Source organism: Scedosporium apiospermum (assembly GCF_000732125.1).
Source record: "Scedosporium apiospermum strain IHEM 14462 chromosome Unknown SEQ_SAPIO_0165, whole genome shotgun sequence".
NCBI classification, from domain to species: domain Eukaryota; kingdom Fungi; phylum Ascomycota; class Sordariomycetes; order Microascales; family Microascaceae; genus Scedosporium; species Scedosporium apiospermum.
The window spans coordinates 977,168-1,001,761 of NW_015971866.1; the positions used below are offsets into that span (position 1 = coordinate 977,168).

At 52.0% G+C, this 24,594-nt stretch overlaps 3 protein-coding genes and 1 pseudogene across 3 annotated transcripts; 3 read left to right on the forward strand and 1 right to left on the reverse strand.

Moving 5' to 3' along the window:
- Nucleotides 1-9,098: 9,098 nt before the first annotated feature.
- SAPIO_CDS10442 (Transcription factor vib-1) lies at nucleotides 9,099-11,420 on the forward strand (the record flags this gene model as incomplete). The annotated part of the gene is made up of 3 exons (XM_016784027.1): nucleotides 9,099-9,964; nucleotides 10,038-10,400; nucleotides 10,649-11,420. The coding sequence occupies 3 exons, from the start codon at nucleotides 9,099-9,101 to the stop codon at nucleotides 11,418-11,420; spliced, it is 2,001 nt and encodes a 666-aa protein (XP_016638860.1).
- Nucleotides 11,421-16,007: 4,587 nt separating this feature from the next.
- On the forward strand, nucleotides 16,008-16,898 carry SAPIO_CDS10443 (annotated as a pseudogene; the record flags this gene model as incomplete).
- Nucleotides 16,899-17,369: 471 nt separating this feature from the next.
- Nucleotides 17,370-20,867, forward strand: SAPIO_CDS10444 (Protein required for hyphal anastomosis (HAM-2); the record flags this gene model as incomplete). Its single annotated transcript, XM_016784028.1, has 6 exons — nucleotides 17,370-18,109; nucleotides 18,210-18,438; nucleotides 18,508-19,377; nucleotides 19,456-19,777; nucleotides 19,879-20,008; nucleotides 20,066-20,867. 6 exons carry the CDS (start codon nucleotides 17,370-17,372, stop codon nucleotides 20,865-20,867), a joined length of 3,093 nt encoding a protein of 1,030 aa, XP_016638861.1.
- Nucleotides 20,868-21,320: 453 nt separating this feature from the next.
- SAPIO_CDS10445 (uncharacterized protein) lies at nucleotides 21,321-22,810 on the reverse strand (the record flags this gene model as incomplete). Its single annotated transcript, XM_016784029.1, has 2 exons — nucleotides 21,321-22,281; nucleotides 22,347-22,810. The coding sequence occupies 2 exons, from the start codon at nucleotides 22,808-22,810 to the stop codon at nucleotides 21,321-21,323; spliced, it is 1,425 nt and encodes a 474-aa protein (XP_016638862.1).
- Nucleotides 22,811-24,594: the final 1,784 nt, after the last annotated feature.

Sequence of the window (24,594 nt, forward strand, 5' to 3'; positions counted from 1 at the left end):
TTTTAGAAACTCAACCTCGGATTTCGTACCCGGCCGAACGAAAGGGGGGAGCCCCGCGAGGTGGGGTTGTCGTTTGTTTCTTCTTGACGTTTTCCTGTGGCCCGGACCATATTTCTTTTTCCGAGCAAATTTTACTTGTACTCGAATTGATTTGACGTGGAATAATAAGGGATAGGCTTTAAGGGAAAACCACACTATAGCGTACTTCGTAATATATTATACCCTAGCGCACATAAGCTCTTATGCTATCAAAACTTGTACGAAGTGGTCGAAGGGACTTTGCCCTCCCTGGTCGTCTGACAAGGTTGAGATTGATATCGTCAGGCTAGCTGTGTTAAGTACCGAGCAGACTAATCACGTACGAAATAGTGTGCATACGAAGGTCTCAATTATCCCTCAAGACCCTGCGTCGTGTTCAATTCTAAAGTAGCGACATCAGGGATTGTCTGAGACATATTTCTCCTGGAAACCATCGAGTGATATTCCTTGATAAATAACGGTCCGGTGTTTGTTGTCGACACCAGATCCTTGACAAAGCGGATCTTAATGGGTTCTCCCTTCAAAGTGACAGACGGGGCCAACGGGGGCATCAACATCCAAACATCCCCTCATAGAATCACCCAAAGGGTACGAAGGAGTAATCCGTCGAATCAACATCTGTCGATTGCTGCCTGCCTGCCAACATTCGAACAATCACAGGGGGGCAAGACGGGCGCAAAGACCACGTCCCTTCTGCCGGGAACCTAAAAGCTGTCGATGTAATCCTGCTGTGATCTGTACGACACGGTGGCTTGCATGGATGATGGGGTGTGTGGTTGGAAGTTGGAAGTATCAATCAAATCTAGTGTCGCGGAAATGCGTAGGAGAATGACTGTACACAACGCACGACTGGAACAGAACCGGCCCGCCGCCCCATGCGCGAAGGGCATTTCGTTCTGTAGGATGCGAAGTAGCCTGACTTTTAAGCTCCTAAATGCTAAGATGGAACCCTCACTAAGGATTCCTAGTGTGGGAAAGGATTTACGCAACCCTGGACTTAAGAAGAATAAGAAAATTTGATGAAAAAAAAAAAAAAAAAAAAAAAAAAAAAAAAATACATGGCACGATTCTTGTGAGCGGGGGTTGCTTTTTCTCCTGGGATGTCTAGGACAAGCAATTGAAAGTACATTCTTTCAATACACTCACGACGGTCACAATCACTTGAAGCTCGTGAAGCCAAGGGGAAGAGTCAGTGCTGTGTAAGCGCTGGTTTCTGCAACCCACATGTTATTTATTCTCTACCAACCGCTCGGGGCGTCCCCAAGGAAAGGGAGAGACAGAATCTCACCTCGGTAGTTGATTCGATGGTTCATTACGGTTTATCACATTCATATTCCCATGGGGAGGGTTCCCAACAAAGGGAAGCCCAGGATGTTCGTCATTTTTCGTAGCAATCAAGGAAATTTGGACGAAATTGCTACGTTTCCGAGCCGCTGTCATGGGCCCTTTCCTGTGCCACAAACAAGACCGATGGGGGGTCGTGCTACCATGTCTGTTCTCCAAAGGAGAGGGCCGTCACTCCTTATAATGATAATACAAAGCAAGGGGGGAATCTTGATGAAGCAGGTGACACATTGTTGGAATTGTTCAGCATATTGATCCAAAAGGAGAAACAGCTTAAGCCACTGACATCCATTGATCAAGGAAATGAGTTGAAGGCAATGTTTTGGTAATAAGTTACTGAACGGTCGATCTGTCCCTTCCCTGTAAATCACAAATCAAACTGGCATAATATGGCTGGAGATGTTGACGAGTATTAAATCCGTGGGGTATTACACACCAACGAGGATGCTGCTGGACCCTGCTGTCACATTCTCGGAAGAGTAATATTGATTTTGATATTCAGGGGTTCATTGGAAATTCATGCCAAATTTAGAACTCAACATAGTTAGAACTCAATTGGATTCGATGGGGGAAGCAGCCAGAGCTCAAGTTGGGGGTCGCAAACAATAATCGACCTTGCAAAGGGGATGAGCAAACGAAGCAAGCAACCTGTATTCTGGGATCCATGGTTTGGATGTGGGACAATTTCCGTGCGCGGGGGACGAAAATACTCGTGCGGAGCAGAGAAGAGGACAAGTGGGAAACAAGAAAAGAAAAAGAAAAAGAAAAAAAAAAAAAAAAGTGACAAGCTAAAATTTGGGTGTGGCGAATCTCTATTTTCTGGGAGTATTTTCTGGGAGCACCACGGAGAACATCGACATCGAATTAGTCTTTATGCGAAACAAGTAATAGTTTTGGAAAAATCACCCAGGGTACCTAATTATCTATATGAAAGAGTTTAATAATGATCCCCAAGGAGACTGATCCGTTTTGTATTGATGGCATGGAACAGTTAGAGCTATTTTCCCGCAGTGCGACGAATGGACAATGGCAACCTTTACACGAGATTTGAAGGCTTCTCGGACGATTGATTAAGGCCGGCCATCCTCGCAACGTTCCTGGCCGATCGCGGACTTATAGAAGCCGCTCCTGTGCATTTGAGAGTCGTATTGCCCTGGTCTAGTAAGTGGAAGAGCATCGGTGTCTCGATTGGAAAAGAGGAGCCACACTCTATTATATTAAAGCATTTTGATGTCTCCGTGCCTTAACTAGTGGAGCGGAGGGGAGCAATGTCCACTGCTACTTTGCTTCTTGAATGCATGCCCTTCCCGGACAAACAAAAAGAAATTCACTTTTGTCATAAGGCGGGGATGGTGTCTTGGGGTGACAAGCAAAGTGGGCCGACGCAGTAGAGTCGACGCCACCTGCAGGGCAGGACTTACGTTGTGTACAAAACAACTGACTTTACGCTACGTTCCATTCGAGGACGCGAACTGCTCAACTGTAGTATCCCGTTCTCCTTTCTTCAGGGCCTGCGGTACAGGTGGAAAGTGTCTGCCGCGTGGAAGCCTCCAGGTGTCCTTTGCGGATTCAATCGCCAGCCTCCGAGTGGCGGAAATACAACTCTCTCTCTCGAGCTGCCGGAGCGAGTAAGTTGAATATCAGATGCCTGCGGATGTCGGGTTTTCAGTACAGTGTTATTGAAGAAATAACGGGATCAATAATGATGCTTCCAGCTTCTGAACGTGGAGTCTGGATGCTTGCTCACTGTCCGAGAATAAGGCGAGCAACCACCCCCAACCTTAAACCCCATGTACGGAGTACTGGGCTAATACAACGCGCTACGCAAGATCCCAACGGTCGCGGAAGGACTTTGATCTCACAGCTCGCCATCAATCTAGCAGGCGCTCGGTGATACCTTCCAAGGTTGCTCACGTATTCCTCGCACGTCCAAGAATCCCCAATCTGCGTATCCATGTGCAAAGGGAGGATAAACCAGCCTTTGGACGAATAGAGAAGCGAGTTTTGCGGCCAAGCAACAGCAACCTGAAGACGACTCGCCCACAGTTGCAACTAGTGTGCGCCACATTAGGGTAAGGTAGCTCTGTCCCTGACAAGTATACTTCGTACATCACGAGGAAACTGCACCACGCTCGTTCTGTCGATGCAGGGTGGGCTCGGTAACGTGTGAAAGCATGGGATGGCTAGCATGGATGTGTTCTTTTTTAGAAACAATGTCCGTTCAGGATGGTCAGTTCATTTCGAGTCTGTTCCTCGATATCTGCACCCCCCTGGTACGAAGTTGGTCAAATCGATTAGTCAGGCTGCACTGTCCCCCATCCGGCCTTGGTGGGGAAAAACCACCTCACATGCGAAATACTTCGTACCTTCTCATAGGCTCCTCACTTCTTCGCAAACTGGTGCATTGAGAAGGCAAATTAGCAAACTCGGGAAGGTGGGGTCGGAATTTCTATTCGAATATCCGACGTTCAGGAAAAGGTCATGGCAAGTTCCTCAACACCGAACCTTCTTTTTCCCTATTCTTGTCCCCGTGGCGCTAAGCGCGGGAGACCTGTGCGAGCTTTCCGATTTCGTATCATGTCTTTTGACTAAGAATGGGACCAGCCACTGGATGTCGACATCAAACTTCGTAAAGTGGAGGACCTCGGAGAAGTGGTTCGGAGCCACCTAACCGAAGCATGGATTTCTACCTTGCCCGAGGACGCACCCCTCCCCTCGCCCTTGCAGGCCCTATTGGCCCTATTCACAGTGTGGAACCTTTGATCCCACCGTGCATGGCACTTCCTGGTTCTTGTGCTATACCCTGTTTGGGCAAGCGGGTCTTAGGGGCAGACGATACCCGAACGTAACCCCGACGAGTGTTCCCCTTTAACTGCCCACTAGCGTGCTATAAGTTGCCCTCCACGGATGGAAGGTAGATTAGGATGCCATCGAACTATCTCCAGGCACAGATTCATCCATTTATCCGCGAGCTCATAACCCGGATACTGGTTTCAGCAATATCAGGGTGGGCTTGACAGACTCTTGACTTCTCCATTAGGATTGTCAAAGGCCGGTTTGCAAGGAATTGGTGATGGACCCCGGATATTCTGTCACTGTCGCTGACGGCTGTACCCATATGTTACAGCGGGAAAGGAAATATGGAAGGTGCAATAACAAAGATAATAATCGAAGAAACCGCGTGCATGAGGCGCCGCATTTCATTACCGAAACTCTGCTTGATAATTGCACACGCTTGTGATCTCCCAGAACATATGAAGTAGTGTGGACCGCCGAATCCGGCTGCTAGTCATAGTGGTTGAATGGGGGATTTAATCGGGGCGGAAAGTCCATTTCCCTTGTTGATAGCGTACTCCTAGTACAAGTAGGGGTCAAAAAGAGGAAGGAGCTCGAAACGTCATAATAAGGCCGAGCACTACGTGTGGCAGTGAGGGGAGCAATTTCCTTGGCCCCCATCCGTGGGACTTGTCAACTTGTAGTCTCCCTCTCCCTGTCATCCTGTCTTGGAAAGGCCTCAACTGTACCGAGGTACTTCGTACCCCAGCATACCTTTGTCTGTACTTCGTACGGCAGGACCTGCGGCTTTACAACAAGGCTCGATGGAGTGTATATACGCTACTGGAAGGAGCCCCTTTCCCCCATTGGTGCGATCGAGGGTCCAGAGTTGTTCCACTCATGGTCCCAACTTCCTGCACTCACTGGAAGAGGGTTCTCGGCGACCGAGCCGAGTCATGTATCTCCATCGTCTACACTAGTGTACTGGAGACCTAGTCGCTTTGTGAATGGAAAGCGCGAGGGCGGAGGATCGAAAATGGCAGCGGGCAAGTGTTTCTTGACCTTGGGTCCGTAAGTGGTGGTTGCGGACTGTTAGTCCTCTGCTTGCCCTGCAGTGCCGGCAGTACGCTATTTACGACACTACGTTAGTCCTGTGCTCTTCGCTCTGCCCTGAAATGCGGTCGAACCTGCTTTCCCTGTCTCTGCCGCTGCACAGAAGGAGAAGGCGCACCTGCAACTTCCCCTTTGGGGTGGAATAGGGTCCGTACGAAGCATGAGGTACTTTGTATGGGGGAGAGACTTGACTCTTCCCACTCCTCCCCTTCTAAGAATGTATATGTACCGAGATACAAAGGTACATGGCCACAAGCAGCGTACAATTGGCACGGGCAACATCGCGACTTGACAAAGACCATGCCCCAAGATCTTGCTCCAGGACAAAGTGAATGGGTGCTATTATCTTACCTTACCAAAAGCGTCAAACATCCGGTATCCGGGGAACAATAAACGCACGGCGTCTGCGTGTTCCAAAAGTGCACCGCGTTCGTTTCCCCTGCGTTTACGAGAGCTATCACGAACTCACTTACTTCCTGTGGTTCCGAGCCGACTGCGCTGCAGAAAAATACCGTGCCGAAGCTATGGTCAATACATGGCACGTCGACCTTTGTTCGCCTGCGACACGGCACAGGCGCCGTCGTGGTTGAGCGATCCGATCCTTGATAATCTTCAGGTCTCCTTGCGAGGCGGAAGTCCGCGAGAGAGAACCCACCGGATCCAAAGGAAGACAGACCACAACGAAATGGGAGGCTGCAGTATCCTTATGCTGCATGGCTCTCGTTTAAGACCAAATCATAGCCGCGTTGTGGTCTTTTCCCAAATTCCTCCCCGGTAAGTGTGGATCTTCGCTGTCTCCAGGAGGGAGCTAACGTGCAGTAGTTCCTCGGCGAAGTTTCGCAGTGGTAGCGTAGTGTCCTGGAATATCCTTGGTACACTTGTACCTTCGAGATTGTTATTGTTATCCTTGACCTAATCTACTTCGTACCTTCTCTTCGTAAGGATGACCAGGCCCACGCGACGGACACGCTTGTGCCATGGGTTTACTCCTAGTTAGAGCTTAAAACATCTCATTTGCCTTTGATATATCCTATTCGCGGGTTCTCAACCTCCAACTTTTCGCCGCACCCAACATTTCGGCGGTGGGTGCCCGGTCGGTCCAGGAAGGTAGGTGTGAATTCCACACGCTTCAAAAGCTCATCAACGGCGTGCTTTGCAGCGGTGAAATTACAGCGGGTAATTCTGAACTTAGCACGGAAAAGAGGTTAAAAAAACAAGGGAGATTAATAGCGCCCTGTCGGCTACCCGGTATGGTGCCATCCAGAGAAGCACTGTATGTACACCACGTACAAACTTCTTGCGAAGTACGCGACCTCGACTTTCTCGATTTCTTGAGAAACACCTGACTTGCTCTTCCGAAGGAGTAAGGATATCGACTTTGGCAGGAGGTGCAGAATTATTTTACTGTGCTCGTCCGCCTCGCTCAAGCCCCGTTATTCCTCGGTCAGGATCTCCACTGTAATACCGGGAGAAGATGAGACGAATAAACTACCACACCCACCACGAAGAGTTCTCCAACTCTGGCTGATCTACTTCGTACCAGAGCGACATCCGTTACGAGTGCCCGGCAAGAGTGTTAGCAGTCGTGGACACCTTATCAAGCACCATCATCTCCACGCGTTGTTCTCCGACATTGGAGTACACACGCACCTTACTTTCGGTCGATTACCCGTCACCGCCCATGGACCACCTCCCATTCAGACGATTCTCAGTGCGATCCCAGTCGTCTTAAGCTATAACAACCTGTATTATAGGGTCCCCCCTTTCACTGCACGATGTCTGTTTCCCCCCAAGCGACCTTCTTACCCACTCTGACCCTGGTCATCCGCAATCTCATGAACCGACTTTGCTCGCACACCCCCTCAGTACTCCACACCCCTGTCAACCGACCTTTCCTTTCTGGGCTCGCATCGGCGCAACTGCCCAACGGTTTCTAGAAAATTGCGGGCCAAGAACCTTCCTGAGCCGTCGGAGGATTCTTCTGTCTGCTACGACACTACACTAATCAACAGCGTCACTTTGCTGTCCAAGGAGGAAGGACATGGGTCTCTGTGTCTGTGGGCGGGGCTCGGTGGCTTTCCCGTTGTCGAGACCTCCGCCCCTGCCTCCTCCCCTTTCTCCTCCACCTAAATCCCTGCTGGTACGAAGTCGTGGACGAAGTATACTCATCGTCGTCCGTCCTGCTTGTCGCACGTTCTGGTTCCTGCCCTGGCTTCGGAGGAGTTACTTCACACGGACACGACAAGCCCCCTGCTCAGACCTCGAAGTCTCCTCATCTTCTATCCCTGTGCCTGGGGAGGAGACACTGGTTCACGATAAGGTAGATAGGTACCTTCGACTCTGGAGATTCACCCGCAGAAAGAGGTGCTATCCCTGTTGTATTCCCCTTGGTCCTGGCTCTTGAATCTCCGTTGTCATTTCTCTCCATCAGGCGTCTTCCTTGAGCAAGGTCCCACCGATTCCACAAACCCCCCAAAGGACTGTTTGTACGAAGTACGGGCACTCCCCCAGATACTTCTCCTCTCGGCAGACAAGTGCTTAGCGAGGCCCCCAATTCTTGACTTGGGACCCACTAAACGTAGAAAAGCCTTCCCCCGAGGGGACCAAGCAGTCTTTCCCTCGTTTTTCGAGTCGTCTTCAATAAAGTCGCGTCGGGAGTCAAGATGCAAACAAGGTCCACAGCATCCCGACCTTATTATACGTAGACCTTGTTATCATAGAAACCTTGATAAGTCTTCATCTGGATCTTTTCATCACCTTTAGTTCTTATTTTTGTTATTTTCCTTCTCTCAAATTGTCCCATTTCCCGGACCTCATTTCCAAATAAGCGCATGATTGAGAACAAGCCGGGTCACCCACGCACGCAGTCGGTCGAGGCCATCCAAATCCAAGTTTACTATCTTTAAAAGGATCCATCCGGCGGTCGGATTGTATTCCATCATCCTCCCAGCCGAACCATCACTTTCGAGCCGTTCGTTCTCTCTCTACTCCATCCTTTCTCTTTCTCATCTCCCTCTCTGCCTCTGTCTCTCAAACCTCACCCCCAATGCGTGTCTGAGCTGGTATCCCAACGCGTTGCGATCCTTGGTTGTACTGAGCTTCGTGCATAAAACCTGCACGCCTTGTCGAGATCATTGAAAAAAAAAGTCACTCGAGTCCCACACGGCCAAAAAATCTCGCGCTCCCGGCCTGGCTCTTGACTCTCGACACCCCAGCACTGGTCAACCCTTCTGGGGAGAAACATCCCAGGCTCTGTCAAGGTCTCCACCATCAGGAGACACTTGTCGACTTGTTCATCACTCCCACCCCTAGTGTACTTGTACTGCCACTGTACGACCATCCCTTTCCGACATAGTGTAGTCCACTCCACGAGGGTTCACTCCCCCCCAACCCACTCCCCACACCCCCTCACCCGCTGCCTTCGACTCTAACTCCCATCTACCGTTGGGTGTCTTTGGAGTATACAAGTACACATTGCCCTGCAACCTTCAACTAAGAGACTCGTTCATCAGACTCTCGATTTTATCTTTCGATCCAGCCAAAGGGTATCCCAACGAAGGCGAGAACCAAAGCCGACTACTTTTCCCCTTCAACGAGACAGCTTTTTTTTTTGTCCCCGTCCAGGCTAAGGCGATAGCTACAGAGGTCCGCTTCATCAATCTAACCACTTGGATTCGTAATCTCGGACGGCCTTTCATTTAGAAAGAGGGGGGAACTTGCACTACCACCAACCTTAAGAAACAAAACAGAGCCTTCGAGGGAATGCTCTCATGACAACAACAACTACCACCGCCACCACCACCACAACAACCACTTTTCCGGCCGCGATGGCAGACTTGAAGGCTGAACCAGGGCCTTCCAGCCTCTGGCATAACTATGGCAGCCCGGTCCACATGGCGTCGGCCAGGTTCAATCCGCCGATGGAGTCCGCCCTCCCCAATCCCCCTTCGGCCAGCACGCCGCAGCATCCCGCGAGGCCGAGGAGTAGCCATCACTCTCTGGAGCAACCCCCTTACTCGTATAATCGATATCCCGGCCAGGAGGACTCGGAGGCGTACGAGCGGCACCAACCCCATCCGAACTTAACATCTCACCAGAGCTTCCCGAATTTGAAGAGGACCTACTCCCAAACCGAGCAGGCACCCTACCAGGATATGGTTCAGGAAATCCGTGACGACAACTCGAAATTGTCTGTCAACCATGATCACAAGCTCCTGTCGTTCAAGCGAACCCAGGATAAGACCACGATTGTAGACCAGCATGGGCGAATTCAGCAATTAGAGTTGTCGGCTCAACTCCACGGCATGTTTTTCCTTTCCGAGATGCCATCCAGCACCAGCGACGGGACCATCCTTCAACCCGAGCTCACCTGCTACCGCCGAAATCTTTTCCAGATTAGCGGTTCTCTAATCACTCCGCGTGGCCAGTTGTCTGTGGTTAGCGAATCTGGGGAGACGGTTCCCGTGAACAACGTCGAAGTGACCATCTCGGCGATCGAGTCGGTGGATGGAAATCCCGTTCGCTTGATCGTGATTCCCTGGAAGACCCCGCCCCCCAACTCGCCTGAAATCCCGCAGAGCCCCGACCAAGAACCCCAATCCTTACCGCTTATCCCGTTCCAGGATGATGGCACTGAGAGCGAGGGCGAGTATGCGGTCTACCCTATCGGGTGGAGAAGATTGCAGTTCAGAATGTAAGTGGAATATTCGCCCCCGACTTGACGATAGGAAGTTGTAGCTGACAACTTTTGGAACTAAAAAAAACAGAGCGACTGCAAACAATGGTAGGAGAAAGGAGCTGCAGCAACACTTTGTTCTGCATCTCAAGGTTATGGGAACCCTCTCCAACGGTACGAAAACCGTGCTGGCGGAATCGACGACTGCGCCGATTGTGGTACGGGGACGGAGCCCCCGAAACTTCCAGGCTCGTAAAGAGATTCCCCTTTTGGGGTCCAGTGCTGGGTCCCGTGGTCAAGCCTTGGTAGAAACCGGTTTGGGTATCGTAGCTGGCCCCTTAACCGTTAAGCCCGGCGAGGGAAAGCCGCGGGCTGTCGACATGCAGCCGCCTCGGTCTGCGTTTACGTTTTCCGCGCCTAAAATGCCGGGAAGCCAGATGGGAATGCGGTCAAAGTAAGTTTCTTGCTCCCCCCCTAAGTCCCTTGAGAAGGAAGTTGTCGACTCCGGGAGAGCAAGCTTTCTCTTCAACCCTGCTCTGTCAGCTCTTCTATTGCGAATCGTTATAGGGGAATGGTGAGAGTGGCTACTCCTAGAGAATAGCGCTCCCCGGTTCCCGTGTGATTCTCGACAGAGTTGGGCCGAAGGGCTCTTCCTTTTTCTCCCTTTCTTTGATTTCTTTTGCTGACTAGTTCGTCGTCAAGCTCTTATCCCTCGTGGAACCAACCGAGCCACATTCCTCAGATACCAGTGTCTGGACCGAGCACCTACTCATCAACGACGATCGGGTCCGAGCCTTATGCCAAGGTACCCTTGACCGGAGCGAACAACTTTACGGCAGAGCCTCAAGAAATGCCCCTTCAGACATCAATGCCCTCAGTACAGCTTTCTCTCGCAACCAACGACTCTCAGCAGCCTGCCATCCGTACCCAGTACGCCTACGCTCCCCCCACAACAGCGCCCCCTCCTCAACTCTCATCGATTCCGTCGCAAGGAGGAGAGAACTCCCTCAGTGTGCCACGTTATGTGGATAGCAACCCCCGCCCTTCCAAATCTCCACGACACGCCACGCATCAGAGCGTCCATAGCGCGAGCTCGATCTCGAACAACGAAAACACGGGTGAATATCGGTATGCGAACTCTTACCACGATGTCGCGCTTAACAGCAGCAACACCAACTCGTCTGGTGATATGACGAACTCGTACGGCCCGGAGTCCAACCCGCCACCGCCGAGGGACTACTACCCCCCATCGAATACGTGGACAAGCACGGCAGGAGGACCGAACTCGACCGTAGCGTACACGAACGGTGAAGCGAGGACGTACTCTTACCCCGAACCTTACAAGGGAGGAAGCGCAGCGGCACCTCCCGCTGCGCTGCCGCCACCACCGCCCCGCGTGAACACGACCCCCGCGGCCTCGAGTACGCCGGTATATGGCGGAAGCCTCAACCACTACTCTTGGAGCGCGAACTGATTGATGAAGTCCCTTTGGAGTTATGCCTTGACGCGGAAGAGGATACTTACGATATGCATTTTCGCCCGCCGCTTTTTTTTTCTTAATACCCTAGAGCCTCTTTCTTTATTTTCCTTTGTCGAGGGAAGCCAGTCTAGTCGTCGCTATTATTCCCTTCCAAACTCTGGTGGTTTTTTTTGTGTGACAATGTATGATTAGAAACGCCTGTTGAGACTCGGTTATGCGCGATTCTTGTTTGGAGAGGCTTCGGAATCTGAACTTCGACGGCGGTTATTTTTGAGATGCTTTTTTTCTTTTCCTCCCTCTTTGATCTTACCGACCGATTTCCTTTTGTCTTTCTTTTTTTCCGCAAAAAAAAAAAAAAAAACCAAGAGAAAACCTCCCGCATGCGTTCTGGATGAAGTTAGACTGGGTGGTTTCGTATTTTCCGGCCAGGCGGTGTGTGTGACACGGGATTTGGAGACGGAACTCAATGCTTTCCCCCCGAGAGATATCACTTTACGCGATAGAGCGAGGTATATAAAGATGGAAATTTGCTTCCATTAAATCGTTTGCATTCCATGTCCCTGTGTCCCCGTTGTCGTCATCGCCTTTTGTCGTGGCATTTTTATGCGGGGCCATGATCGATCTGTGTGTGAGACTAATGATTATCGTGGGAATGTCTGGATTAGCTTTTCCAGGGTTTGATATTCGAGAAGTATCTGGTTTAACAGGCGGGGGGGACTGGAGGATTCATTGGAGATGTTGGTTCCAGTTTGCGCAACTTGAGTGGGAAGATCTCGAACCTGGATAGGGCTGTCTGTGGTTTGCGGCTCTGCCTTTGCGAATCTTGTTTATATGGCCAGGGATTGTCGTTGGGGTGCCTTGGTTCGCCCGTTGTCCGATTGACTCGACCCAGTTCGTTGCATGTCAGGCGGCGATTTCCGAGCCGTCGATCCTCAGATCGGCCCCCCGGTTTGCATCCTCACTTTTGTCCTAAGCTCCGATCCGCAAGTCGCCCCGCAGGAACCGGTGTTCCTTCAAAAAGATTCCGCGTCCAAGTTTCAGATTGCATCCCGTATTTCGTGAACCGGCCATTATTGCGGGCTTTGTTCCCTTCGTCGTTGGTTTCGGATTCTAAGTTTCCCTCCGCTGATTTCTCTTTCCTCTCTTTCCCATTGTCCTTCTTTTCCTGTTCCCGCTTCCTTTCAGACTGACGAGTTGGTGAATTTGGGGTCCGTCCTTAAACCGAGTTTGGAAGTTGGGCCAACGATGACGGACGGGTTGGTAGGGCTCGATTTATTCGACATGAATGTGCCTCATACTTACGATGAGATCGTAAGCCTAGTTCACTCGATGTCGCTCGAGCACGCTCGTGTCTGAATGGATTAGGATGATGACGCCAAGCAGGGCGATTCTGAGATGATGCAAGCGTGGAGAAACCTTGCAGAGATGATGGGTTTGTATTCGGCGGAGGTAAAGTAGCGTCAAGCGGCGGTGCCTCTTCCGAAGAGGAGCGAGTTGAGTGTTTCGAGAGGTCGAAATGGCAGCGAGCTTGCTATTAGACGGAGATGGCGGTTGTCGCCCTTTGACCTCCACACCGTCTTGCACCGAAGCGACTTCTCCCATTCCCTATTCCCCATCTCCATCCCCCGACCCGTCCATCTCCATTCCATCGCCTTTTGTTGCACAGAGTGATCGTTTTTCCGGAATCTAGGGAACACTCGTTGAGTCGTTTTGAGAGTGGGAGAAGGCGAGTCGGCCACGCATATATAATCCGCCCATGATATAAGTCGATCAAGCAATGGCACTGTTGTTTCCTATTCATTGCCATGTGGTTGGGTTACACGAGTGCGGCGGGGACGTAAGAGCCAGGCGGGATCGCTCCAGGGTTTTCGATAAGAAAAAGAGTTTCGGCCAAACTTTGTTTAGAAACAAAAATAATACGGAGGGTTTCTGTTTGTTTTAATATATTTGCACGGGTAAGACTGGTTTTGTCTTCACCTTTCTGACCTTCCCAATTACCCGCGCCGGATGAGAAAAACGGGGCGGAAAGTGAAGAGGTCCAGCTTGTACGAGCCACTAATGTGTGAGCTAAGAGGCAATATTGGAACAGACCGAATCAGAAGCGGCTGTAAGAAGTACTTTTTTCCCCCCTCCCGCTTGCTCGTCTTTTTCCTCTGTTTCTTTTTGGACCTGCCAGGTCCGTGTGTGCGTGGCTTGCCTGATTTTCGGCGATATTCCTCTGGGTTCCCTTGTTTGGGCAGCGGTTGGACAGGGTGGATGGGGTTGGCTCCTACGACGTTGGTGGGCGCTCCGAGGAGGTAAAACATGGGCGATTTGGATTCGGTGTTTCTCTGTCGGTGATCGGGAAATGCGTGATCATTGATAACCTGGCTGTCTTGGAGGATGGGCCTAGAGCTGGTAACCCAAGCGGTGAGGACGGAAGCTGGCCCCCAGGAGAAAGAAAAGGGGGGAAACGTTGAAATCATGATAATACCCGATGCTCAGGTCTACGAAGTATATGCGGACGGGCATCCGCAAGCTACTCTTGAACTAATGTAGGTTGGTCGTTGCATGATCGTGGATGTGGAGACTCGGAGCTGGCGTTGGTGACTGTTTGGCCGGCGCCAAGGCTATCTGCCGACTTTGGACCAGGCCCTTCCCGGAAAGGATCTGAGGGATGGGACAAAGACCCCTGACGGGCTGAAAAGAGGACATGGTCGTGAGGGATGAGGGTATTAGTGAATAGCTTTCTTTGTTGACGAGGCTCTGCTATTGGACTGCTCTGCCTGCTCGGTCGGAGAAGTGGAAATAGCAAAGTAGGAATCAAGAGAGTCGTGTAAGAGCAAGACCCTCAATAAGCTCTACGGTTCTAAGAGCTCCCTCTCTACACAGGTACCGGAAGTTCATGTCCTAGACCTGGATGATCGAGCTTGGACTGAAGATGAACGAGGAGGGTAGTAGATGGATGGCTGGAAGGCAGTGATGATGCTGATCGTTGGAGTAGGACCGATCAGTGTCTACGAGTAATTAAGACCTTTTGTCTATTTGGAATTTACCGACTCGCGTCGGGTTTCTCGAACTTGCTCTGTCTGTTTCTCTTTTTTTTTTTTTTTTTCCCCTTTGTCCTTTTTGTCTTTCCTCTTCCCCTTCCCCCTTCCTCCTTGACGTAGGAGGGGTCTACGAAAATGTGACTGATGGGCTGGCGCCGCGATAGTGTCCAATAGTGTACCCAGGGCTTCGGAGCCGCCATCTTGGCTACAGGAGAGCTGAGGCTGAAATGGGACCGAGCGTATGGGGCATGGCTGATCGAGCTGCAACTTTGCCACTTGGCTGGTCCTGGTCCACGGTCAAGGTCGCATTTAACTCCCTTTTTGGACCTTCTTCTGACTTGGGATCAGCAGATCGAGTGGAGTTGCGAGTGAGTGATAATAGATTATGCAGCACCTTGTTGGAGTGCCGTGTACACACACACACACACAATGTTGCTCAGTATTGTTTTGGCCGGACAGGCTAGAGGGGAAGATAGGCCAGTAAAGTAAGTCTACGGACGGGCGATGCATCAATGCATTGATGTTCAAGATCTTTTCCAGTGAGCAGAATTGAGAATTGAGCTTCACCAACGAAGCGTGCAAACCCGGGACTCGGGAGCGCCGGGATAAATGCAATTTTGCATTACGAGCAGATGTGACGATTGCGGTTTTGCAGATCCCTCTTCTCTCCGAATTTGTGAAGGTACGACGTTGCCGGTGGTCGTATTGAATCGATTCAGCTTCTAAATAGTGCAATCGCTAGTTGGAAATAGGGTCGTACCGCCTGGAGCTTCTGCTCCATTAGTGCGTTTGCCTGTGTTCGTCAGTGTTGCGTTGCAGAGGGGCCGGACTTGGGGCTGGGCTCGGCGCGCAGCCTAGCATCGTGGTAGGGATGGGAGGGGATGGGGCCGAGATGAGCTTTCGCTGGCACGTGGTTTTGGCGCCATTTAACATTTAATGAGTGGTCTCGCTGTGGTTCTGGCCTGTCAAGCAATCCGGGCCGGATCGTTGATGCTTTGCTCCCTGTTTCGTTGTGTCGCACTTGTACTAGGTGTTCATGTAGGTGTTGTGATCTGCGATCTGCACTGGGATCAATTGGTCAATCATCTGGGGGATTGAGACGGTTTGGACTTTGCAAGATTGGCCAATGTTACTAACGGCCCTATTTCGTATCAAATCCATACATAGACAATGGATCAATTGATGATTTGATTTATGAAGCATGGGGGGGAAAGCATGAGGACGAGCACAAGGGACCTCAGCCAGTGCTGACCGATCCGGGCGGGTTTTGGTGGCAGAAATATTGCGCAGTTTGACACTGGAAAAGACATCGATGAGTTTGAGCTCAGGACTTGATTACCTAATTTCCCGAACCTTGATCCAACGTCTTGAATTTGCCGACTTCATGAAATCTCATGCATCATATCTGTATCTTCCTCTCTGTCCAGGTCTCACCGAACCCCACAATCGGCGTTAAGCAGTGAATCTTATCCTGCAATTCCAATCAAAGGCCAAATCCGCCTCACTCCGACACAAAAGTCACACAAAAGTCCCAACGACGTAGCGGCAAGCCATGTTTGAGGTCCCAGATGCAAAGAGGGTGAGGAGGAATGAGCTCGATGACCGCTCATCCATCGACTCGGCGGAAGTCGACGAAGAAGCCCGCGCTCACCTTCGCGAGGTCCTCAATTCAAAACTAGCGAGCAGCCTCTCATGGGACATTACGCCAATCCAGCAACCAGCAGTCGTGCCTCCTCCGCCGGCAAAAATTGAGCACCCAGCCGAGGACGTCCAGGATGAGCACCCGACAGAAACAGAGGATGAGGAAGAACCGCCTGAGGAATTCGAATTCAGACTCTTCGGCACAAGTCAACCAGCCGCCAAGATCCTCTTGGAAAAGGACAGACCGTTCAAGCCCGGCGAAGGAGGTATCATCGCGAGGCGGCCTATTTCTTACTACTTCGCTCGGCCGGCCACGGCGGCGGAGCGGGCGCGGTACGAGGCCTCGGTGATGACGTTTGAGCAGATTATCGAGCGGAGCCGACGGAGGTTTTGGGGGCTTGAGAGGCCGTGGAAAACGGTTGCTACGATTACGGTGAGGTCGAAACGGAAAGGGGGGTTGAAAGATGAATTACCAGGTTCGGTGGTTTGTGAAGGACCAGAGGAAGGGAAGAAGAGGAGGAGGAAGAGGCCGGGTAAGAAGATGCGGATCAAGCAAAGGATGAGGGAGAAGGCGAGGAAGGAGAAGCAGGAGGCGGAGGAGAAGGCGAGATTAGAGAAGGATGAGCACTTGAAGGCCAAGAAGAAGAGGCTTAATTCGATCAAGAAGGTTAGGGCAAGGGCCAAGGCCAAGGCGAAGAAGCAGGCTGCGAGGGAGGCTGCTGGTGAGACTTTAGTGGTGGACGATGGCAGCGGCGCGAAGGAGGGGAGACCGGATGTTGATGATGTCCCGATGGAAGGCTGAATTGACGACGATTGTATATTTCGATTAAAATGCAACTAATTTGGCGGATCAATCTGATCGATGACATTTGAATGCGCAATGAAATACCCGCTTGATACACGATACACGTTGTCTTTTTTTTCCCCTTGTTGGAAGGAGCTCACCGAACATTGTCCTCGGTGATTACATAATACACACAAGGTATCTTGTAGCTTCACGAGCCTCGTCCTCCCTGACCTCGCTCATGTTCGCGCGTCATCGACGAACGTGTGAGCTATTTTGCATCCCACGAGCTCTCTCAAATAAACACTGTTCCTTTCGAAACCTCGAATGACGTACGACCTAACATACATCCAATTTCCCACACACCTTATCACACGAAATCGAGTCCCCATCGAGCTCCAAACAGGTCCCACCATGCTCCAACCGCCACCCCAGCGCCCTATCCAGACATAGAGACAGAAAAGAAGCAGAAGGGAAGAAAAAAAAGAGATGTGGCCGCAACGAACCACGGGCGACGCCCACCCCGACACCCTCAAACTCGCCGAAGACGTCGCCGACATGGGAATATCCGGCTCGGGCCCCGAACCGCCGCGGGGCAGACCAACCCTCCAGAGAAACCAACAGCCCGCCCCGCCACCAGCTCCAAACACCTCGCAACTCATCCTACAACCGCTGCAACACCAACCACAACAGCAGCAGCAGCAGCAAAACATGACGGTCCAACAAGCGACGGACTCCCTCTCGCTCATGCAACTCCGCCGCATCGTCGTCGACATCCGACAAGCCGACCCCGTCGCCTACGACTTCACCTACGCCGATACCGCGCCCCACGGCGAGGAGATCGACGAGTGGTTCGTGTACATGGTGTGGCAGTGGATACGCCTCAACGGTATACAAAAGACCTTCGAGTGGCAGTGGCAGGAGGAGTTTGGCGCCTCGTGGGATGACGTGGATGAGGCTCAGAGGAGGAGGTTCGTCGCCGAGGCCGTGATCGGGTTGGGCGTTGCCGAAGACGTGTCGGAGAGGTTGCCGCATATTAGCAAGATTGCATATGTGGTGTTGGGAAGGTGGGGGGATACGGCCGTTTCGAGGGTGGGCGATGAGAAGAAGAGGTGTGTGGCGAGCGAGTCGCAGTTGGGTGCTATCACGGAGGGAGTGAAGTTGGTTGGGGAACTGGGAGGTTTTGAGGGCGTTTGGAAAGCGTTGAGGAAACGTTTCGAGCTGTTTTGGTGAGTATTCCTTTTTTTTTTTTTTTTTTTTTTTTTTTTTTTTCATTCTGCTGTGTGGACTTGGGAATTGCTAATGGTTTATTTTCCTCTTTTTCTCTAGGGATGACACTCAGACTCTGGGACAGACTGAGCTGCAGATGGCCCAAGAGGAGTTGTCGAACCTGATGACGATTCTTTATATTGGTATCCAGTCAGCACTCAATGACCCTGATAAGTTGGCTGATGCTAGGGAGAGGCTTGTCAGGCTGAATCCCAGTCTCCCTAACTTCATGCTGCTTGCCACATCCAAGCTTCGTTGGGATGACGGAGCTTACCTGCCCCAATCTCAGGTTAGTTTTTCTATTAACATGTCACCTATGTGCTGTGTTAGTGGATTTCAGCCTAACAGGTTCCTATAGATGTTCTTACTTCTCTGGAAGTCTATTCTGCTTGTCTTTGGTGGCACCAAAGAACTCATCACAGCAAAGAAAGAAACCCGCGAAACACCTGAAGACGGAAAGGAGAAAAATATCATCACCGCCTCACCCCTGGACTACCATGCGTTCCGACAGGAAATCACATCCAAATACCCCGCCTACATCCCCCCTCCCTCACTGATACCCCTCGAAGCTGACAATACCTCCTTACTCCCCCCCTTGCCCAACCAGCCCTCCAAGAGTGGTGTCAATGGCGGCATCCTCCAGCACCCATCGAGTTCGCAGAGTAGCGGCGCCTCGATTCTCCATCAGCCCGTCCACATTGCAACTCCGGTCCCTTCCCCTCCACCATCTCCCGCGGCCGGTGGTAAAGGCGGAAAGAAGCAAAATTACCAGACGAACCAAAACTTCCCGTTCCTGTACCCGCCCCTCGACGCCACGAGTAACACTGCTGGCGGAAAGGGCCAGGCGGGAATGCAGAGCCAGCTCATCAACAGAAAATGGGAAGGCAGCGATATCCCGGCGTCTATCCTCGAGGCCGGCGACATCTTCTCCAAGAGGGTGAGGATGACGAGGGCGGCGCGACAGCTTTGGGAAGAGCGTGAAGCCTTTATCAAGTTCGACCGTGGCTGGGACCCCGCTGTGAGTGCTGATGATGATGACGATGAGGACGATATCGAGGAGCTCTTCCTTGATGAGTTGAACGAGGAGGAGAGGAAGGAGATTGAGGCCATGAGGAAGGGTTACAAGGAGAAGCCTCCGCCGCCGACGAATCTAGTGGACTTTGGTCCCGGGGGAGAGGGGGTGAGTGAAGAGGTGAAGCGGCAGCTCAGGGCTGTGGAGGATTTATACGTGAGTATCGAACGAATGAGTTTCCCGGATCTTTGAAAGTCCGTCCACGAAAGCTAACTAAGATCCTCCTTTGTTTAGCGGGAGAGTCTCCCCCACCTCCAGTCTCTCGTAATCGTCCTTTTGAAGGCCATCCTTGTAAATATCACTGCCGTCATAGTACAGGGCCCGGCGAGTCAGCAGCACCCGGGCATGGCGAACCGGCCTCCTCCCAACGGAAACGTCAACGGCGGACCCGCTACCGGCCGACCCGGTGGTGAAGGGACCAATGGAGGATCGAACGGGTCGCCGGTGCCGGAGCCGCCGTCCATTGAAGAGATTGATGGCGCGAGGACGCGAGAGATTACGGCTAAGGCCGCGACTGGAATTCTACTCTTGATTCTGAAGTGGTTTAAAGTTTCACGTAGGTTTTTTTTTTTTTTTTTTATTATTATTATTATTGGTTTGGGACGATTTTATCGGTTTTATGAGACCTGAACTAACGGGCATCTTTTTCTCTCGCAGATATACTCAAGTTCGAATATCTTGGACAGCTGTTGCTGGATTCTAATTATATCCCTCTTGTGCTGAAGCTCTTTGCGCACCAAGATATTCAGCAGGTGGTGGACAGCAAGACGGATCGTACTGAGCACAGGTGAGAGACAGAGCCCATATGCTTGGATTTCCAAAGCTCCCTACTGACATTATGCAGCTTCTTCCGATTCTGCAATCTACGATCCAGGATGAAGGAGCAGCCCGGGTCGCCGCCCCCAGCTCCCGAGCCAGCCCTAGCCCCAGCCTTGGAGGAGGAAGACGAGAGCGAAGACGAGGCCTGCCCTCCTCCCATCAAGCGACGTCGATCGCCACCTCCCCCGGCTCCCCAGGTCTCACCGGCCCTCCAACCGGCCCCGACGGACCTCAACGGCCCCGGCCGACCCCCCGAGGTCGACGAGCTCGGCTACCCCATCAACGACCTCCCTAAAGAACCCATCACGGACTTCTCCTGGCGCAACTTCTTCACCCACATCAACTACCTCCGCATCATGCAAAAAGTCTGCAAATCCAAAGCCCACCGCAACCTCCTCCTCGTCTCCTACAAATCCTCCAACATCCTCCGCAAATCCCTGAAAGTCCCGCAACCCGACCTGCGCCTGTACACCCTCAAGCTCTTCAAGAACCAGGTCCCCTACTGCGGCCGCAAGTGGCGCCAGAGCAACATGCGCGTCATCACCGCCGTGTACCTGCACTGCCGCCCGGAGCTGCGCGACGAGTGGCTCGCGGGCAGCGACGTCGACGCCGAGGTCGATTCGGCCGTTCCCTTGGAGCAGGCGCTCAGGGGACTGACGCACTGGTTTAATGTGAGGAGGTATCCTGAGGGGGTGGCGCCCGGGGTGAGGAGCGCTGTTAGGGAGGAGCAGGATTTTTTCGCGAGAGAGGTGGAGAGGTTGGAGGTCGGGTGGGGGGAGGAGGAGGGGGGTGAGTGGGAGCATGAGGGGATGGTGATGGGGTACTAAGATTGTGTGAGATTGGGTGGTTTGTTTACTTTTTTTCTTCTTTTTTTTTTTTTTTTCTCCCCCCTTCCATTTGGGATCTCGAAATGGGAACTGAGGGGGTTTGTATGTTGTCATGTTGGTCTGTTTTGAAGGAATGATGAGATGAATGCCATGTTCATTTTTGAGAACCGCGGCGGTTCTAGTTCATTGATATCATTAAATACTAAAAAGTACAATCCCCAATCCCACCAAGCCAAGTGCTAATGCTTTGAACCGTTTGTTTACCCTTGCCTAGCCAGTAACCCTAAACTCCAAATGAAAAAAAGAAAGGAAACGCCGCTTCTATGCTAAACTCTTAAACTTATGCATAAAACCATGAATGATCCCTCATGCCAATTTCCTGTTTCTCCTTCTCTTTCCTCTTGTCTCATGTCCTAATCTTACCAACGCCGAACCTCACTCCTTTCCACTCCGTCAAGCAACATCATACACCCCATCATCATACGTATACCCCTCCGGCCTCCTCCTCCCACCATTCCCGGTCCCATTCGCATTCCCACCGCCCAAACGCACCTGGCTCGCCGTCCTATCATCCCGCGACACAGGCCTCAAATTGTCGTAGGGCCCCGCGGGGAAATACGCATCGTTTCCTTGCTGGGAAGAAGAGTGGCGGATCTCGCCCAGGGCCGAAGAAGAAGACGTGTGTCCTATGGTGCTGGAGGGTGGATGGTACGTCCCCGCCGCGAGGTGGGGGAGGGAGGGACGATAGCGGGGGTCGGGGTAGATGGGTGAGGTTGGTGAGGTGGGGCTGTACGGCGATGCCGTGTCCGAGTAGTAAGGGCGTTGATGTTGTTGGGGACTCGCGAAAGGCGGTGGTCGGGTGTTCTCTATCGGCGAGACGTCGTCGTAGGGATGTGTTGTTTCGTAAGGAGAGTTGTTGTTATTATTGAGAGGGATTCGCTGGTATCCCTGCGGCCTACCACCCCCTAGCCCAAGATCCGACTCGGCACCAAAATATTGCTGCTGCTGGTGCTGAGGCGGGACTTGCACCATTGTGTATCCATTAGGTGACGGCGTGGGCGTAGGCCGGCGTCCTCCCCCTTCTCCAACGCGGATATAATCGTCCGGTCGACCATGGTGATCGTTCTCGAGAAAGCTCTGGCGGTCGGATAACTGGTCCGGCTGCGTGTGCTGCGGGAGGACGTTTTCGGAGTCGACGAGGGGTTGGGGTTTCGGCTTGCGCGAGAAGAGGCTGCGGAACCACGATTTCTTGGCCGGGGGTTGGGCGAAGGGGTCGTCGGGGTTGGAGGAGTCTGCACCGGGACCCGGGTAGGTGGTGTCGTTGAGGGGTTCTTGGGAGAGGGTTTGGCGTTTTTCGCGGTGGTGGTTGCGGCCGAGGTAGAGGGAGGCAACAATGGAGCCGATGAAGAGGAAGCTTGTTTTTCATCTTTCGTTAGATCGCTTTGAAGGAGAGAAAGTTCCAAGAAAGTTGGGACTTACATCATGACGATGGAGATGGCAAGACAGGCCGTTAGCAACCTACACGCATCCCCAAACTTAGGCAACGCCATGAATCCCCCATGCCCCCCATCATTAACCTTATCCCCCGACTTCCCCTTTCCAAACGCCGTATCGACCTCACCAGAGCAAGAACCCGCACCCCCACGATTGGCCGTGGCGACATAGATGTAAGTAGCTCCGAAGGCGGTATCGAAGATCATGTTGATAAAGGAGGGCAGCGTGCGGCCGGCGAAGAAGCGCGTAACTACCATGCAGATGATGGCGTAGGCGATGGTGATACCGGCGATGCCCTCGACGGCGCGGACGAAGGTGGGCGTGGAGAGGCCATGGTTCGCGAGGGCGCCGAGGGTGTAAGAGTAGATGGCGAGGATGATGGTGGCACCGGCGAATTGGAGGGACCGGAGGACTGTGGAGAGGGTTTTGAGGGCGGGACCGCGAGACATTGTGGGCGAGCCTTTGGAAAGAGAGAGAGAAGAGGAGGGCGGAAGAAGAGAGAGAGAGGCAAGTGCTGAGAGCCCGCCTTTGAAAAGGTTCAAGGCTTGGAGAGGGGTTGTGTTTGTTGTTGCCCTCTTTTTTGTTTGATATGCGGGTGGGAGGCCGGGTTGGGGGCGGCCGTTTACTTCATTGGATCAGGCGTCGTTTCCGGGGTCGCGAATGCGAGGACGACGTACGACGTGCGTGGTTGGCGGGGCGGCGCCAAGAGGTGTAACTCGAGGAGTGCGAAGTGCGGAAGGGCGTCTGAAGAAATTAAATAAGATGATGGCTGGGCGTAAATTCGGTGGTATCTTGTCCTTGCGAGGAAGCGATTGGGGAGTGTATGAAAAGAGAGAGAGATAGACAGACAGAGCGAGAGAGAGAGAGAGAAATCTCCCATCCTCTACAAAGGAGGCAAGCACGATCCGAGGCAAGAAAGCATCTTGGCAACAATGGAATTTGTTCGTATTGGGAAAGAACAATGGGAATGGCGAGGCAAGTTTGAATGAGCTGACGAAGCGAGCTGTGGCTGAATGTGGCAATGACATCACCATCCTCGGATGTTCCCATGTTTCGATGAGACAATTGGAGCTTGTCAGAAAATGTTCCTGCGTTGATTGGGCGGGAAAGGGTCGGTACTTGTACAGAGTACTTAGCCATTCCGCATTGAATTAAATGCAAGGTGGCGGAGCGAACCGCGCAATCAATATTGATTTGCAGTGGGGAGAGACTAACAGAGACCCTGTCACAAGTGCCACCAGAAGCTAGCGCTTGGTGGCAGTCCTCTGAGCTATGTAGTAAACTAGTTTAGAACCTAAACCTCGAAAGTACTCAGTATTGAGGACACAATCCGGACCAGACCTCTGAAGCAGGCCGTCCATTGTCACTTCAAAGTTAATGCTATTATTAGCACAAACCACTGGGCCCTCCGAAAGTTTCATTGATTGATTTCATTAGTTAGGTTCGAGTTGTACGTGTCAGTGGACTGACAGACGCCATTCAGTCTGGCATTTCATTGAGGTTGCGCTTGAAGGTGGCCAGGCGTGAAGGGGAGGAATCGACCGGGACCACTCAATCCCTTCTCTATCAAACGAATCTCTTTCAAACCTCATGCTGTGTTTCCGCACCCCGGGCCAGCTCAAAGGATAAACAGAGGGGGGGGTTAACTCCAAACTCTCAAATTCAGCTGATATCAATAGCTTCGTCCCCGAATGGGGGCAGGGCTGGCCCTCTCTCAATCAATTCCTCTGTGACAATACAAAACCCGCCCGCATGAGCCCTCTTCCCGCTCCACCATAAATGGCGGGATTGCTTGATTGATCCCTGATGGAGCAAGCAGTGGACAGAGTGACATTGCAGCCCGCCCGTCCGCTGCTACGCCCGCTGATCGACAACCGGGTTTCGGCCGCAATCTATTTATAGTTAGTGTCTTTTAATGAGGACCCTTACCATCGTGCCGGGTTTGACTGCGACTTTTGATTCTTCCAGAAATATAGAGTCATTGTTCCAGAACTAGAGTTCGCGAAACATGTAACCTTTGTCTTTGTTAACACATATTCCGTATATCTAGATCTACATTCATCAAAACCCCACGATTTACCCCACGATTTACCCCATCCCAGAGTTGGGTTATCAGGATTCTCCGAGCATCAACGCCAGTTCACGTAAACTGGAAGTGGGCTTAACCCAATTCCTTGTCTTCGGTGCCAGGGGACTGTCCACTGTGGCGGGATCCGCCACTTTGTTGCTGTCC